The sequence below is a fragment of the Lutjanus erythropterus genome, chromosome 23, assembly GCF_056507025.1.
Source record: "Lutjanus erythropterus isolate fLutEry1 chromosome 23, fLutEry1.hap2, whole genome shotgun sequence".
In the NCBI taxonomy this organism is placed as follows: Eukaryota; Metazoa; Chordata; class Actinopteri; order Lutjaniformes; family Lutjanidae; genus Lutjanus; species Lutjanus erythropterus.
This window is the reverse complement of record NC_139339.1, coordinates 15,204,432-15,216,571: the sequence shown is the minus strand read 5'-3', so window position 1 is coordinate 15,216,571 and position 12,140 is coordinate 15,204,432. Positions and strand designations below refer to the sequence as shown.

General features: G+C 40.5%; 1 protein-coding gene and 2 non-coding genes across 4 annotated transcripts in view; 1 reads left to right on the top strand and 2 right to left on the bottom strand.

Moving 5' to 3' along the window:
- intu (inturned planar cell polarity protein) overlaps nucleotides 1–12,140 on the bottom strand; it is a 31,381-nt gene that overhangs the window by 3,295 nt on the left and 15,946 nt on the right. For both annotated transcript variants that reach the window (XM_084712273.1, XM_084712272.1), the window contains exons 5-16: nucleotides 11,947–12,065; nucleotides 10,253–10,342; nucleotides 9,017–9,094; nucleotides 8,557–8,740; nucleotides 7,316–7,369; nucleotides 6,437–6,499; nucleotides 5,745–5,963; nucleotides 4,616–4,708; nucleotides 4,026–4,457; nucleotides 2,623–2,717; nucleotides 2,341–2,530; nucleotides 920–1,062 (exon numbers count right to left, since the gene is read on the bottom strand). In XM_084712273.1, coding sequence (XP_084568399.1) covers nucleotides 920–1,062; nucleotides 2,341–2,530; nucleotides 2,623–2,717; nucleotides 4,026–4,457; nucleotides 4,616–4,708; nucleotides 5,745–5,963; nucleotides 6,437–6,499; nucleotides 7,316–7,369; nucleotides 8,557–8,740; nucleotides 9,017–9,094; nucleotides 10,253–10,342; nucleotides 11,947–12,065 — 1,760 coding nt within the window. The remainder of the gene's footprint in view (nucleotides 1–919; nucleotides 1,063–2,340; nucleotides 2,531–2,622; nucleotides 2,718–4,025; nucleotides 4,458–4,615; nucleotides 4,709–5,744; nucleotides 5,964–6,436; nucleotides 6,500–7,315; nucleotides 7,370–8,556; nucleotides 8,741–9,016; nucleotides 9,095–10,252; nucleotides 10,343–11,946; nucleotides 12,066–12,140) is intronic.
- On the top strand, nucleotides 1,425–1,496 carry trnad-guc (transfer RNA aspartic acid (anticodon GUC)). The gene has a single exon. It is a non-coding gene; the product is annotated as a tRNA-Asp (tRNA).
- On the bottom strand, nucleotides 11,368–11,439 carry trnad-guc (transfer RNA aspartic acid (anticodon GUC)). The gene has a single exon. It is a non-coding gene; the product is annotated as a tRNA-Asp (tRNA).

The window sequence follows — 12,140 nt, the reverse complement described above, 5'->3', positions numbered from 1 at the left end:
CTCTCCAAGACAAACTGAAAGTACCATAAGTCAATCCAGAATGGGACAGTTTGTCTTTCTTCCCTCCCTTTTGGCTGAAACATGGTACAATGCTGCCTATTCATTCCAGTCATAACACAGCAGACAGAAGTGAAAGCAGAGTTACTGGTGCTCTCATCCTGTTGGACGTCTGAGAGGAAACACAGATATAGAGCCCGCATTAAGATCTACGTCATTTTTATAGGAGCTGGAGCCACAGACTGTATATTAAATAGTCTGAAGTCCTATTTAATATAAGATCTATGGTTGAAGTGAGTTGTTTCCCTCCACCCCAGGCTCAGGGAAGCTCGGGCAGGCTGCAGGAACATCGCAGGAGTGCAAGACGAGTGCAACAATGATCTTGTGAATCCAGCTGTCTTGCAAGGTTAAGTCAATTCAGCATGTTTCCTTAAGGTGCAACTTGCAGGTTGGAGCCCCAGTGATTTAATGTTTAGTGAAATCATGTAGAAACTTGATTTTCAAAAATATGCACTATAGTGAGTTCTGGAGCCGTTTTTGTGTGAGAATTTTACTTCCACATCTATTAACGACAAACTGGATTGACATCGATCGAGGCTGACAGGCCAAAGTAGATCAGAATTAACATTAACACAATGACAGTTCTCCTTTAACCTTTTTCTTTTATTAAACTGCTCTTCTGATATTCCTGACTACACTTATATCCTGTGTTTCTGCAGCTATAATATCCAATTTCCTGACAAGGATCATTTCACTGAAGACAATACACTCTGAACTAGGTTTAAGAGGAAAGCTGAATGGTTGCATTCCCTGTTTGTGGAGCCACATGTACCTCCACTGGTGCAGAGCTAAACCAGACATGTATTTCCTGAGTCCCCACCACTCTTATCACTTGAATAATTCTAAATATTTAAATACATACCCTATGACCCAATATGTCATGGTGGGAGCAGGTTTCCTCTGGTCAGTCCAGTTCTCAGGTTTACACTGAAACAGAACCCCATGTTCCTTCACCGGACCCAGGCCCCAACCACCGCCCTGAGGCCGGTCTGCAGCCCGACGACCCTGCAAGAAAGAGCCTTGTTTTAGTAAGCTGTGATTATTTTCTGACATTTCACACAGCAAATAAATAATTGAGAGTAATGAACTTTTTTAGCACAGTACATTTCAAAGGTTCTTTGTTTTGTTGTTTGTTTTATCAAAGATAAATATGTCCAAAGTCCAGGAGCCCTGACAGAAAAGACTCTGCCTCCTTTGTGTTTGAGTCCAGATCTTGCAACAATGAGAAGGGAAACACTGGAGCAACTTTGGAAGATTAACTACTATTATTTAATGTAATTACTTACTTATTACATATTCTGAAACTGTGTCAGCTTCCTGGCAAGACTAGACATGAAACTCAGACTTATCTACACCAACAGTATCTTTCCTCGTTAGTATAGTGGACAGTATCTCCGCCTGTCACGCGGAAGACCGGGGTTCGATTCCCCGACGGGGAGGTCCTTTTGCACCAAGAAACAACCTAAACTGTTCAGTTTGAATGATTTCTTTGGTATAGTGTATATTTAGGATTTGGTGGAGTTTGGATATCTGCTGATTTATGGCTTTATACTTTCACTTTCACTGATATTTTACACCGTCTTTTCACTTATTCCTCAGCTCTCTACCACACCACCACCACACACCAAGACCTCCACACATGACTACTGCCCCCAATGCTTTCACCTTTCTGCCCTCAACCCCCCCCCCCCCCGCTGAGTTCACTGGACACATACCTCCTCCCAACTTTGCAGTGGTATGTTTCCTCCTCCACTGAGACAATGACCAACGTCCCCTGCCTGACTGTGACTGCCAGCCACATTAGGAGACAGCTGTGGGGCCTTTCCATTGTCACTTTTGGCCACGCCAAGTCAAACCTTGCCACAATTTGTATTTCCATTAACATTTTCAACATGCCAAGTCGTGCCCAAGATCAATCTTCTCTGGAGTTGGGCAAAAGTGCGACCCCCCACCCTGTAATGCCCCCCTTTCTACACCTCAAACAGGCAAGTGCTGTGAGACTCAACTTTTGGACAGTATCTCTGTTTATCACGTGGAAGACCGGAGATTGATTCCCCAATGGGGAGTATTCCTTTCACCAAGAGGTAACCTCACCTTCACTCTTGGTAAATGTTTTGGTATTGTTTACGTTTTGAATTTAGCAGATCTGTTTATTGATTTGTTTGTGGCCTTAACTTTAACACCTCTTCTTACTATCCCATGTTGTTTTCCCTGACTGTGGTGACCCATGTAGTTAGTTGAGATGTAGTTTTAAGTTGAGTCTGTATTTAAATGGTAACTCACCCTGGCTGGCAGGCTCTGCTGAAACGCGGCCCGTATGGAGAGGCAGCAGTGGTGAAAGTTGCGGATGAGCTGTGGGTGAATGGAGCCACTGAGCTGAGCCACCTCTCTGTGAGTCGGAGCGATGAAGATCCCCTGAACTGTCTCCATTAGAATATAGTGGAACAAGGTGTTCTCCGCCCCCGAGGTTAGTCTGCCACAAACACAAGGCAGGAACATTAAACTTAACATAAATTATATATATGCCATTGGAACAAAAGAGAAGGATTATTTCCCATCACGAACTTCATGGTGTTGTACATCTCCTCTGTCTCTCTCTCAGTCAGGGTCTTCTTCAGGGTGCCCAGGTAGAATGGATTTGGGTGCTTCATCCTGGGAATCTGAAGTCGAAGCATAAGTGAGAATATTACAATACATCAAATTATACAGAGGCCAAAGCACACAGGAGTATTAATCTGAAATGAAGATTATTTTTGCACTGATATCAAAACAGTCTCAAAATTAAACTGTGATGGAGGGAGAAGTATGACAAGATGTGGAGATGAGCTGACTGTGCTGACTTGGAATACTTACTGCTTGACTTCTGACTGTGTTCTGGTGTTTTCACATCACAGATAATGAAGAATGGTATTAAAAATTGAGCTAAAAAAAATAGTAGACTCTGCAGGCTGATAGTAATTGTCAGATCTATGAAAACGAATCAGTGGCTTCACAGGTGCGCAGCTGCAGGTAGCTTGGGTAAAGTCCGAGCCAAAAAGTGTGGACATTTGAGTTCGCACATACAGCTCCTTTTAGTAGTTTCCTAGTTTTAAGTCTGCAGTCAAGGGTGGACAGTGATTAGTTATTACATTAATATGCATTACAGCTCCTTTTTGTTAGGGAATTTTCCAATTTTAGGTATCCTACAAAGGCTTAGAGTCATTGAGAGGCGTGCACTAACTTTTAACAGACATACTGTCTTTCTTCAAGGCAACAGATGCAGCTGTCTTCTCCTTTCAGATAAACAAGGAACAATTTGATAGCACTGCTATGGTGGCTATGGTCGGAGAGGTGTTTGTCTTGTCTCTCTGAACGGAGAGGACATAACTGTAATCTGGTTTGGATAACATTGATCCTGAGCTATGGGGCCAAGGATGCTAAGCTGTGGTCTTAAACCTTGTGTATTCATAATTCCTGTGTTGGATTTGCAGACCGATAGACTAATTCTATAGGCTGTAGATGTGTCAGGTCTGACCTTAGTTGGACATAGGTTAATGATGACCTTCTTTATGAATGTTTACAGACTATACTGGAGGACCGAAACTCCAGAATTGAAGGGAACATCAGGACAAAGCATGTAATGATTCTTTCTTCATTCTCCTTGGCCAAGTATTATTACACCAGTTTCAGCATAAGACGTCTTGGACTCCTGTGTACTATCTTCTTTGGATGTATTAGTGAAGATCTATTTTTATTTTTTATTTATCTATTTTTCTGATCAGGCATCTGACATGGAGTCTATTAAATAGGGTGTAAATTAGACAAACTTTAGAATGTACATTTTAATGTTCATTTACATTATCTGATAAATAGTGTTGTTATTAATATTTGTTTATTAACTGGACCCTGGCCTCCTGTCATCTTGTAAAAGTGTCCACCTGGCAAAGCAAGTTGAGTATCCCTGGTCTGACACAGTCTCTGAACTGTACCTTGAATAGGCCTCCACTGCCTCCACTCCCATCAGACCCCCCGGACCCCAGCGAGTCCCGCCGTCCTCCCAGCTTCCTTGCTGAGTCTGGCGTAGAATGTGGACTGAGGCCTGGAGCCATTGAAGAACTGGACCCTGACCCAGCCTCCATCTGTCCCTCACTGCCGCTGTCCGACAGACTCCTCTGGGGGCTGGACTTCCGGGCCCTCTCCCCAAACAGTCCGCGGCCTCTGGAGCCAGAGGACGAGCCTTTTACTGCCCCAGCTAACTTGCTGAAGACTGGGGAGGAAGAGGCCAAGCTGTCCAGGCGGTCGCGTGCTGTGGCGGCGGGGAGGAACCAGTCAGCACAGGACAGGCAGGGAGCAGGTGGAGCGTTCAGACGCTCCTCAATACCCGCCTCCAACACCTCCAGCTGCAGCAAAGTGGCCTTCACCTAAGTGCAGAATGACACAGTTTCAATTCATATTGTGGTAGTGAACAGATTTGGTTATTTGTGCAAAGGTCATCAAAGTTCAAGGAAAATTAAATAGGAAGTAGTAGTTTTTGCTCATGTAGGTAAAGGAATTTATATTGAAGTTCAACAAGGTTCACCTGATCTACATAAACACAATCAGGTCCTGGAGAGCCCAAAGCTGGTGAAGCACAGCCACCTGCTTCCAACAGCACACACTGCATGAAGTGCCTCTGATGTGGAGAGAGAAATAAATACAAGCAGAGACAATATTATTCATATGATAACAAATATAACTATGAAAAGAAGAATATGGCAAGATTATGACAGGGGAACTAGAGGACAGACATAAGGGATGAACAGTCTTCTTGTCATACCTTTATTTGTAGTTGATTAAGATTAAAATGACCAAATTAGAAGTCAGCTATGGCTTGTAAACAACATCAACTGGCAAGTGGTTTGTTTGGTTACATTTAGGTATCATGTACTATATCAATGTGCATTTTCAACTAAGTAGTCTTGTTGGGTTCTGCACATCTCGTTATTTGTTATTTGAGCACCTTGCTGGTAACCGCAAATGGTTTGCTACACAAAACCATCTGGGAAGTCATCTTCAGACACTGTTTGGAAAATGGCAAGCACTTTTAAAAAACACTGAGCAGTTGATTGGATGAACCATCTGTCTTTGTTGTCTAACAAGGGCTAACTTCAGAACTTCAAATTCTTGCTGAAGCCTGTTGGAAAAAGAGCAAAAACATCTTTTCCACTGAGGGAAGCCTTCAGTACTGTTCTTTGCTCTTCTTTCAATGAAAAAATACTCTCCAGTTCTGTTATAACTGATGTTGTCGCGGTACCTACACCACCTCTTCAGGAGCCACCATTGTTTGTTGAAGACAAGTTGTTTCCATGGACGTTTCTTGCAGTCGTCACACCTAAAACCATGCCTGTAGCCACCAGTAGTTTCTCCTAGGATCTGGATTTGCTGCACCACATTTGGTGCAGACACAAACAATAACTTGAAGCCTGGCAAGATGGATTCTCACATGACCTTGCAAATCCAGCTGCCTTGCAAGATAACCTTGCTGGCTACTGAAATAGTGAAAGCACACACTCACAGTGCACACAGGAATTATCGTCACACTCATTAATGCCATATCTAAATAGTCATACTTGTTTTGAACTGTCTCAAGTATAATTTTTGCGAACACACACTAAGAAAAGGACTGATTGCTGTCTAGAAGAACTGAGGTCAGTGATTCGCCTCCTTACCAGCCCCACAATGAGGAGGAAGTGTCGTCCTTGTGGCTGGCTGTAGCCTGGTGCTGCACTGCTGCAGCTGTTGGCTCTCTGCTGGGGAAACACTTCCCTCCAGATGACCAGCTGACCCACCCGCTGCTCAGACGCCAGCGGCAGCAGGCAGTAGTGCTGGCAGTACAGGCAAACGTCCAGAAGGTCCTCTTTAGGCAGGTGGTTGGCGATCAGGTAGGACTGGAAGGTGAGGGTGGGGTGAGGATGACATTGTAAAATTTTTACTAAGATGAATAAAACTCTGAATAAATGTAACAAGTTTGTGATGTTCTCTGTAATTATCCATTCATTTTGACTTAAAAAAAAAAAAATATATATATATATATTATTATCTCTATAGAACAAACAAATCTTTCATCGACATATCTTGCTCTCCATGCATACTGTGTATAAAAATCACATTCAGTGAAATGTGATGATAGATTTTGGGCCAGGTGATTCTCACACCTTCACTGTAACTAAAGACACAACACTGTCTGGTGCTCACTGTCCTCCTCCTCCGTTCCCCCCTTAGTTAATATTTAAACAGTAATTAGGCTGATGATATGTCACTGAGACAGACTACAGACACAGGCTAACCTGCAGGGAGGATATAAACAAGATAAGGCAGCTAGCACTGGAGCATGTTTGTTTGTTTGGACTGGAACACTTACCTTGTAGAACAAACAGGAGCCAAGAATTACATACAGACGCCTCAGGCCAAAAAAGTCCTCAGACTGTAGAGATAAAATACAAAGATAAACAGACAAACAAACCATTATAACTGCACTTTAAGACCTACTTCATGATCCATACTGGCATAAAAAGTACATTTACAGTTAACATTAGTGGCTATTGTTTCAATGTTGGTTTTGTTTTGTAGTTGTTGCAGCACGATCAATAGATAAGTCACTCTTCAAATGTTGCTATTTTAGGACTAAAACTTATCAACAATAAATGCAAGAAGAAAGTTCTCTAAACAAAGTTTGGTGTGATGTTAATTTGACAGCTCAATGACCATCAGAGTCAGTTAACTACATCCTGCATCAACAACCTCCTCTTTCTCAGTCTCAGCTGGTTTCTGTCCTCAACTGCAGCTGCATGTAGTGTACAAAGGGCAAACCAGACCCCATTAGCTTCTCATTAAAAATACAGAGTGCACACATACACACACATGAAGACGCCTCTAAAAATAATCTAACCTTCTCCTCTCCCTTGCTGAGGCCAGAAGACAGATGGCTTCTCAGCTAACATGTATGTTCAACTAATGAGCAGCAGGATGAGGGATCAAAACAGCACATGAAGCACTCATGTAACTCAAACACCACTTATTTGTAATGGGCCACTTTGTTAAGACATTTCAAGGTGGTGAAGAGATGGTCTACATGCAGAGGAAAGCATTTCAGAAGTGAGATTTGTGAAAATAACCTCAAATAGCACACATTAAAAAGTACTTTGTTTGTTAAACAGCATATCCAGAAAAATCTAGTGTTCAAGGTTATTTGTTTGATGTGAATGTGTGTTACTGGTTGCATATTTTCACCATTTCTCACCATTTCTCCAAAGTCAGAGGACTCAAAATCAGAGAGAACAGTATCCACCTCCATCTGTGGTCAGAGAAAATCAAATAAAAGCTTAAAAGCATTTAATTATTAGCATCAGAATCAAAATCAGAATAAGTTATAATGCCAAATAGGTTTTAATACACAGGGAATTTGTCTTGGTATTTTGGTTCATAACAATAAACATAGTAAAGGGGCATCCACATCAAAAACAGTAACTACAACAAAAACTATAAATATAACACTTTAATACTCGTTCAAACTTATGTTGGAGTCCACACCACTTGACGGCAGCAGTGGTCAATGATATATTGTGGTATATGCTATACTTATTTAACTGTCTGATGTAATATTAGGTTGCAAATTACACATTAAAAAACAACATTTTACTGGAGACATACTGACAAATTCACTTCAGTGCTGATGGGGTCACTGAATTTCATTTGGACCTCACTGATGTCCTCTGACAATCATTAGGTTAACATCAAATTTATGTTTACTCACACGAAAACATGAATAAAATTTTTCTTCAAAAGGCAAAAGACGTAAAGAAGAATTTCGTGAACCCATATCCTTCTGGTTTTCTTTTATTTCCTCTGTGCAGCATACAACAGTAACAATTCATCAATATCCATTTTCCTAAACTTCCAACACAGCAGTGCTTGGAGCAACTGATTATAAAAAGTTAGCATTTTTGGTGTGGACAGCCCTTAGGAGGAAATAAACATAAAAAGAGTCATCAATTAAATAGAAATTTACAATAAAAAATCTGAAGAATATGTTTTTAAAAGGAAAACAGCTGTCATCTGTTTAAAACGAAGAGGATGGAAAATGCAAAATACTGACCAAGTTATGTTAATAAATTAACAATATAAAGTATGAAGAATATGTGCAAAAATACTACATATTTAATCTCATTTCATCTCATTTTAATCTAGATGGTGTGTGAGTGTGAGAGTGTCATTTTTGACAGAAGCAGTAGAGGGCAACGTAGTTGCAATTCTGACATCACATTCTCAGAAACACTATGATATAACAAATATTTGTTATTTTTGTTTCTGTATTAACTAGACTGAAGTAGATCTATAAATAATATTATTGTCCCAGTCTTCTCTCGTGTTCTCTGTCTCACACTCACACTCTCTCTCTCTCTCACACACACACACACACACACACACACACACACACACACACACACACACACACACACACACACACACAGAGGAATGTACCTTGATTTCAGGAGGCAGAGTGAGCCATCGGACTGCCGGCAGTCCGTCGAGGAAAAGTGTCCCTGAGACATCGGGGGGTGGGGCTGAGGAGCCGTCCCTCAAGCGAGATGGCTGGATGAGCTGCTGAAAGAACAGGCAGAAGAAGTGGTCCAACCTGGGAGCGTGGTCCACTTTACAGAAAGCCCTGCAGAGGACATGACAAAGACATCAGTGTCACGAGAGCACGTATAAGTCAGACAACTACAGAAGAGTGACTACATTTCACATAGATTTTACACTGAGACAAGAGAAATTAAAGAAGGGAAAGATATTTGAGAAAATAAAGACTTTCTGTAAAATCCAGTCCACAGTTTTTATTTCAGTATATTTTCTATTAGGCATTAAAAACTGACAGCCAGAGAGGGAAAAATTCAACCAGCTTGCTCTGCAGGAATCCACAGGAAAGCTAAGGCTGACCCACCTGTCTAAGGAGCCGTACATCACTTTTAATGTCCGGACTACGTCTCCCACAACTGTCTGCAGATACAGCAGTGGAACTCTGGAGGGAAACGGAAAAATGTCAAACACAGACCTGGATGAACTTCAGCTTCAGCTGCTTATCAAATATTTGGACTAACAGCCAGGAGTCGTGAAGGAAAAACATTTCCGAAGTTACTGCTTTGTCTGCACATGGGTGTTCCTCAAGGATCAAACTTTTAGGCATGAATGACATTATTTCTCAACCGAGACGATGATTGATCGGGTTGACCCAGAGGCTAAAATTATAAAAGGTCATTAATGTGAGTCATCTCACAAACAGTTTTACAACCACATGCTCCTGAAAGACGTATTCATCCTGCCAGCAGAGGACCAAAAAAAGCACATGTGCACAGTGAAATTGAGAACAACTGATGGTCCTTTTCAATTGTTTTTACAGATCATGCTCTTAAATATGTTCTGCTTCTTGAAATATAGTTCATTTCTCAAGCACAAGTCATGCTCAGAAAATTTATTACCACACCAGTATTAGTAACCTGTGGAAGCCCATTTCTGCCGGTATGATAAAAAGTTGGAATTGTGATTAAAAAGGGTCAATTATGAGATTAAAAAATCCTAATTATGAGATTGAAAGTTGAAATTATGAAAAAAGTGGAAATAATGACATAGAAACAAAAATATAGATAAAAAACTCAAAAACTCAAACTTGTGAGAAAGTCAGAGTTATGGGATTAAATCAAAATTATGAGACAAAAATTCGAAATTGAGAGATTCAATATAAAAACATCAAAATTATGAGTCAACACGATGAGACAAAAAATCTAAATTATAAAACTAAAAATCAAAATTGTGAGATAAAAGTCATAATTTTGAGACAGTCTGAATATTTATCTTAACTTTTTTTATCTCATAATTTGGATTTTTAGTCTCATAATTAATGTTATAATTATGACTTTTAATCTCATAATTTTGACTCTACCTCAAACTCTTTATTTCATGGAGATATTTTTTCTTTTAGTGTTGAAATAGGGCTTCCATTGCCTGTACCAGATTTTTAAAAATAATATCCAGAATATTTGCTGTCAGATTTTTTACACCTGCCACATGGAATCAACTCTTGCCGTGTAATATTTATCTGCCGAAAACTGCAGGACAAATAAAATGGTGAGGTATCTCAGTGAAATAGTTTGTCTGTGTGCTTGATGCTGCCTGCCTCTACCTCTCAGCAGGAAGACCGATGACCAACAGGTTGTTGCTTTCCTTCCAGTAGCCCACATGTACCAGATGTTTCCCGAGCAGGAGGGAAGAACTAAGAAGGAGAAGTTTGGAATCAAACAGAAAAAGAGGAGTAGTGGGTTAACAGAAATAAAAAGCAATGCATTTCCCTCAAAATCCAAAATAACTCAACTTAAACTCAACTGTGAACTGTGTTGATATTCACAATATCCAGAAGCAAAGTAGAAGAAAACTAAGGAATGTGGGAGAGTTACAACAAAAATAATTTGAGAATTTTTTAAAACTGGTTTCTTCATCACCACACTAAAAAAACATTTTTGTCTGTCACTATATCCTGACAGTAATACACGACACAGATGATTTGTGAAAAATCAGGTTCTGCTCGTTCCTCCAACTGCTCTGAAAGGCATGCATAAGAATCCACTGCATCTGAATGAAAATGATCTATCAGAGCCAGCTTCCTTCTGTATTTGACAACGTAGAAAAGAGATTTCACAATCAATCTGACGCAGAGCATCAACCTGGGAATGAATCTCATTCCCTAGTTGTCAAATAGACACGTTTTGGGTTAGAAGCGGACTCTGATATACTGTTTTCATTCAGGCGCAGTGGATACTTCTTGTTACAATTTAGTTCTTTTTCAAACAATTCAGTTCAAAAGCAGACATCTTAAGACCCAGAAACATGTTGAAGGTTCTGTGGCATGTGCCCAGGAATCACTGAGGATGCCGGACAAAGGAAGAATAGATATCTGGAAAAAATTCTGCTTACAGTCAGCAAAAACATTGTAACAAGAAACTGATAGAAAACTGATCCTCCAGAGAGAACTATGGTTTCAGATTGCCTGGAATATCTAATCAATGGAAAAGCAGTCATACCAGCTAATAATTAAAGGTGATACCTTCAATGAGAACTGGGAAAAATGGATAATTTACACAAAACATGATGCCAACAAATAACTTTGAATGATGCCCCAAACTTAAGTTCTTTTAAATAGCAAGTGTGTTCACACAGAACAATCAGGCTTTAGAGAATTGTTGTTCTCTCATTTGGTTTGTTTGGCAAAATATTATCTGCTTCTTGGTGAAAAAGAAGGACCTCCCCGTCGGGGAATCAAACCCCGGTCTTCCGCGTGACAGGCGGAGATACTGTCCACTATACTAACGAGGAAAGACATGCTTTAAATTAATAACTGTGAATTTTATATCCAATCTCTACAGGAAGTCAATGCACTGCCAGGAAATGTCATTCGTAAGCATTTACATCAATTAATACTGATTAATCTCCCTGAGATCCTCCAGTGTTTCCCATGTCACTGTTGTAAAATCTGGACTCAACACTCAACACAAAGGAAGCAGAGCTTTCTCTGTCAGGGCTCCTGGACTTTGGAGTGACTTGTCAAGGCCCCTTAAAGTTACATCAGGTCCAGATTCAGTTTCGAGTCAAGACCTGAGACTTTTGAGTGTATCTGAAGACTGTATCCACAACATTGCAACAGCATGACTAAGCTGTGTTGGACAAATACCAACATTTAGGATTACATTGATTGCTGAGTCCATTCCAGGTTGTCAAACAAATATTGACATTTTGGGTTTCAATGTGTTTTACAGTTACAGAGGGGTGATTAAAATTAGTTGCGGTTGCATTAGTATTTGGTCTCCATGCTACTTGCCTTACCTGATGATCTGCCCTCCTGTGACATTCTCCAGCATGTCACACAGCGTGAGGAAGATTCCCCTCACCCCTTTCAGCTGGCTAGATGCCTCAGACACTGGGTACTGGTACAAGATCTCCTCCTAAAGACACAAACACATACACACAGTGTAATTTGGAAACGTGCGTCATGAAAATTATACACACAGCAAGAAAAA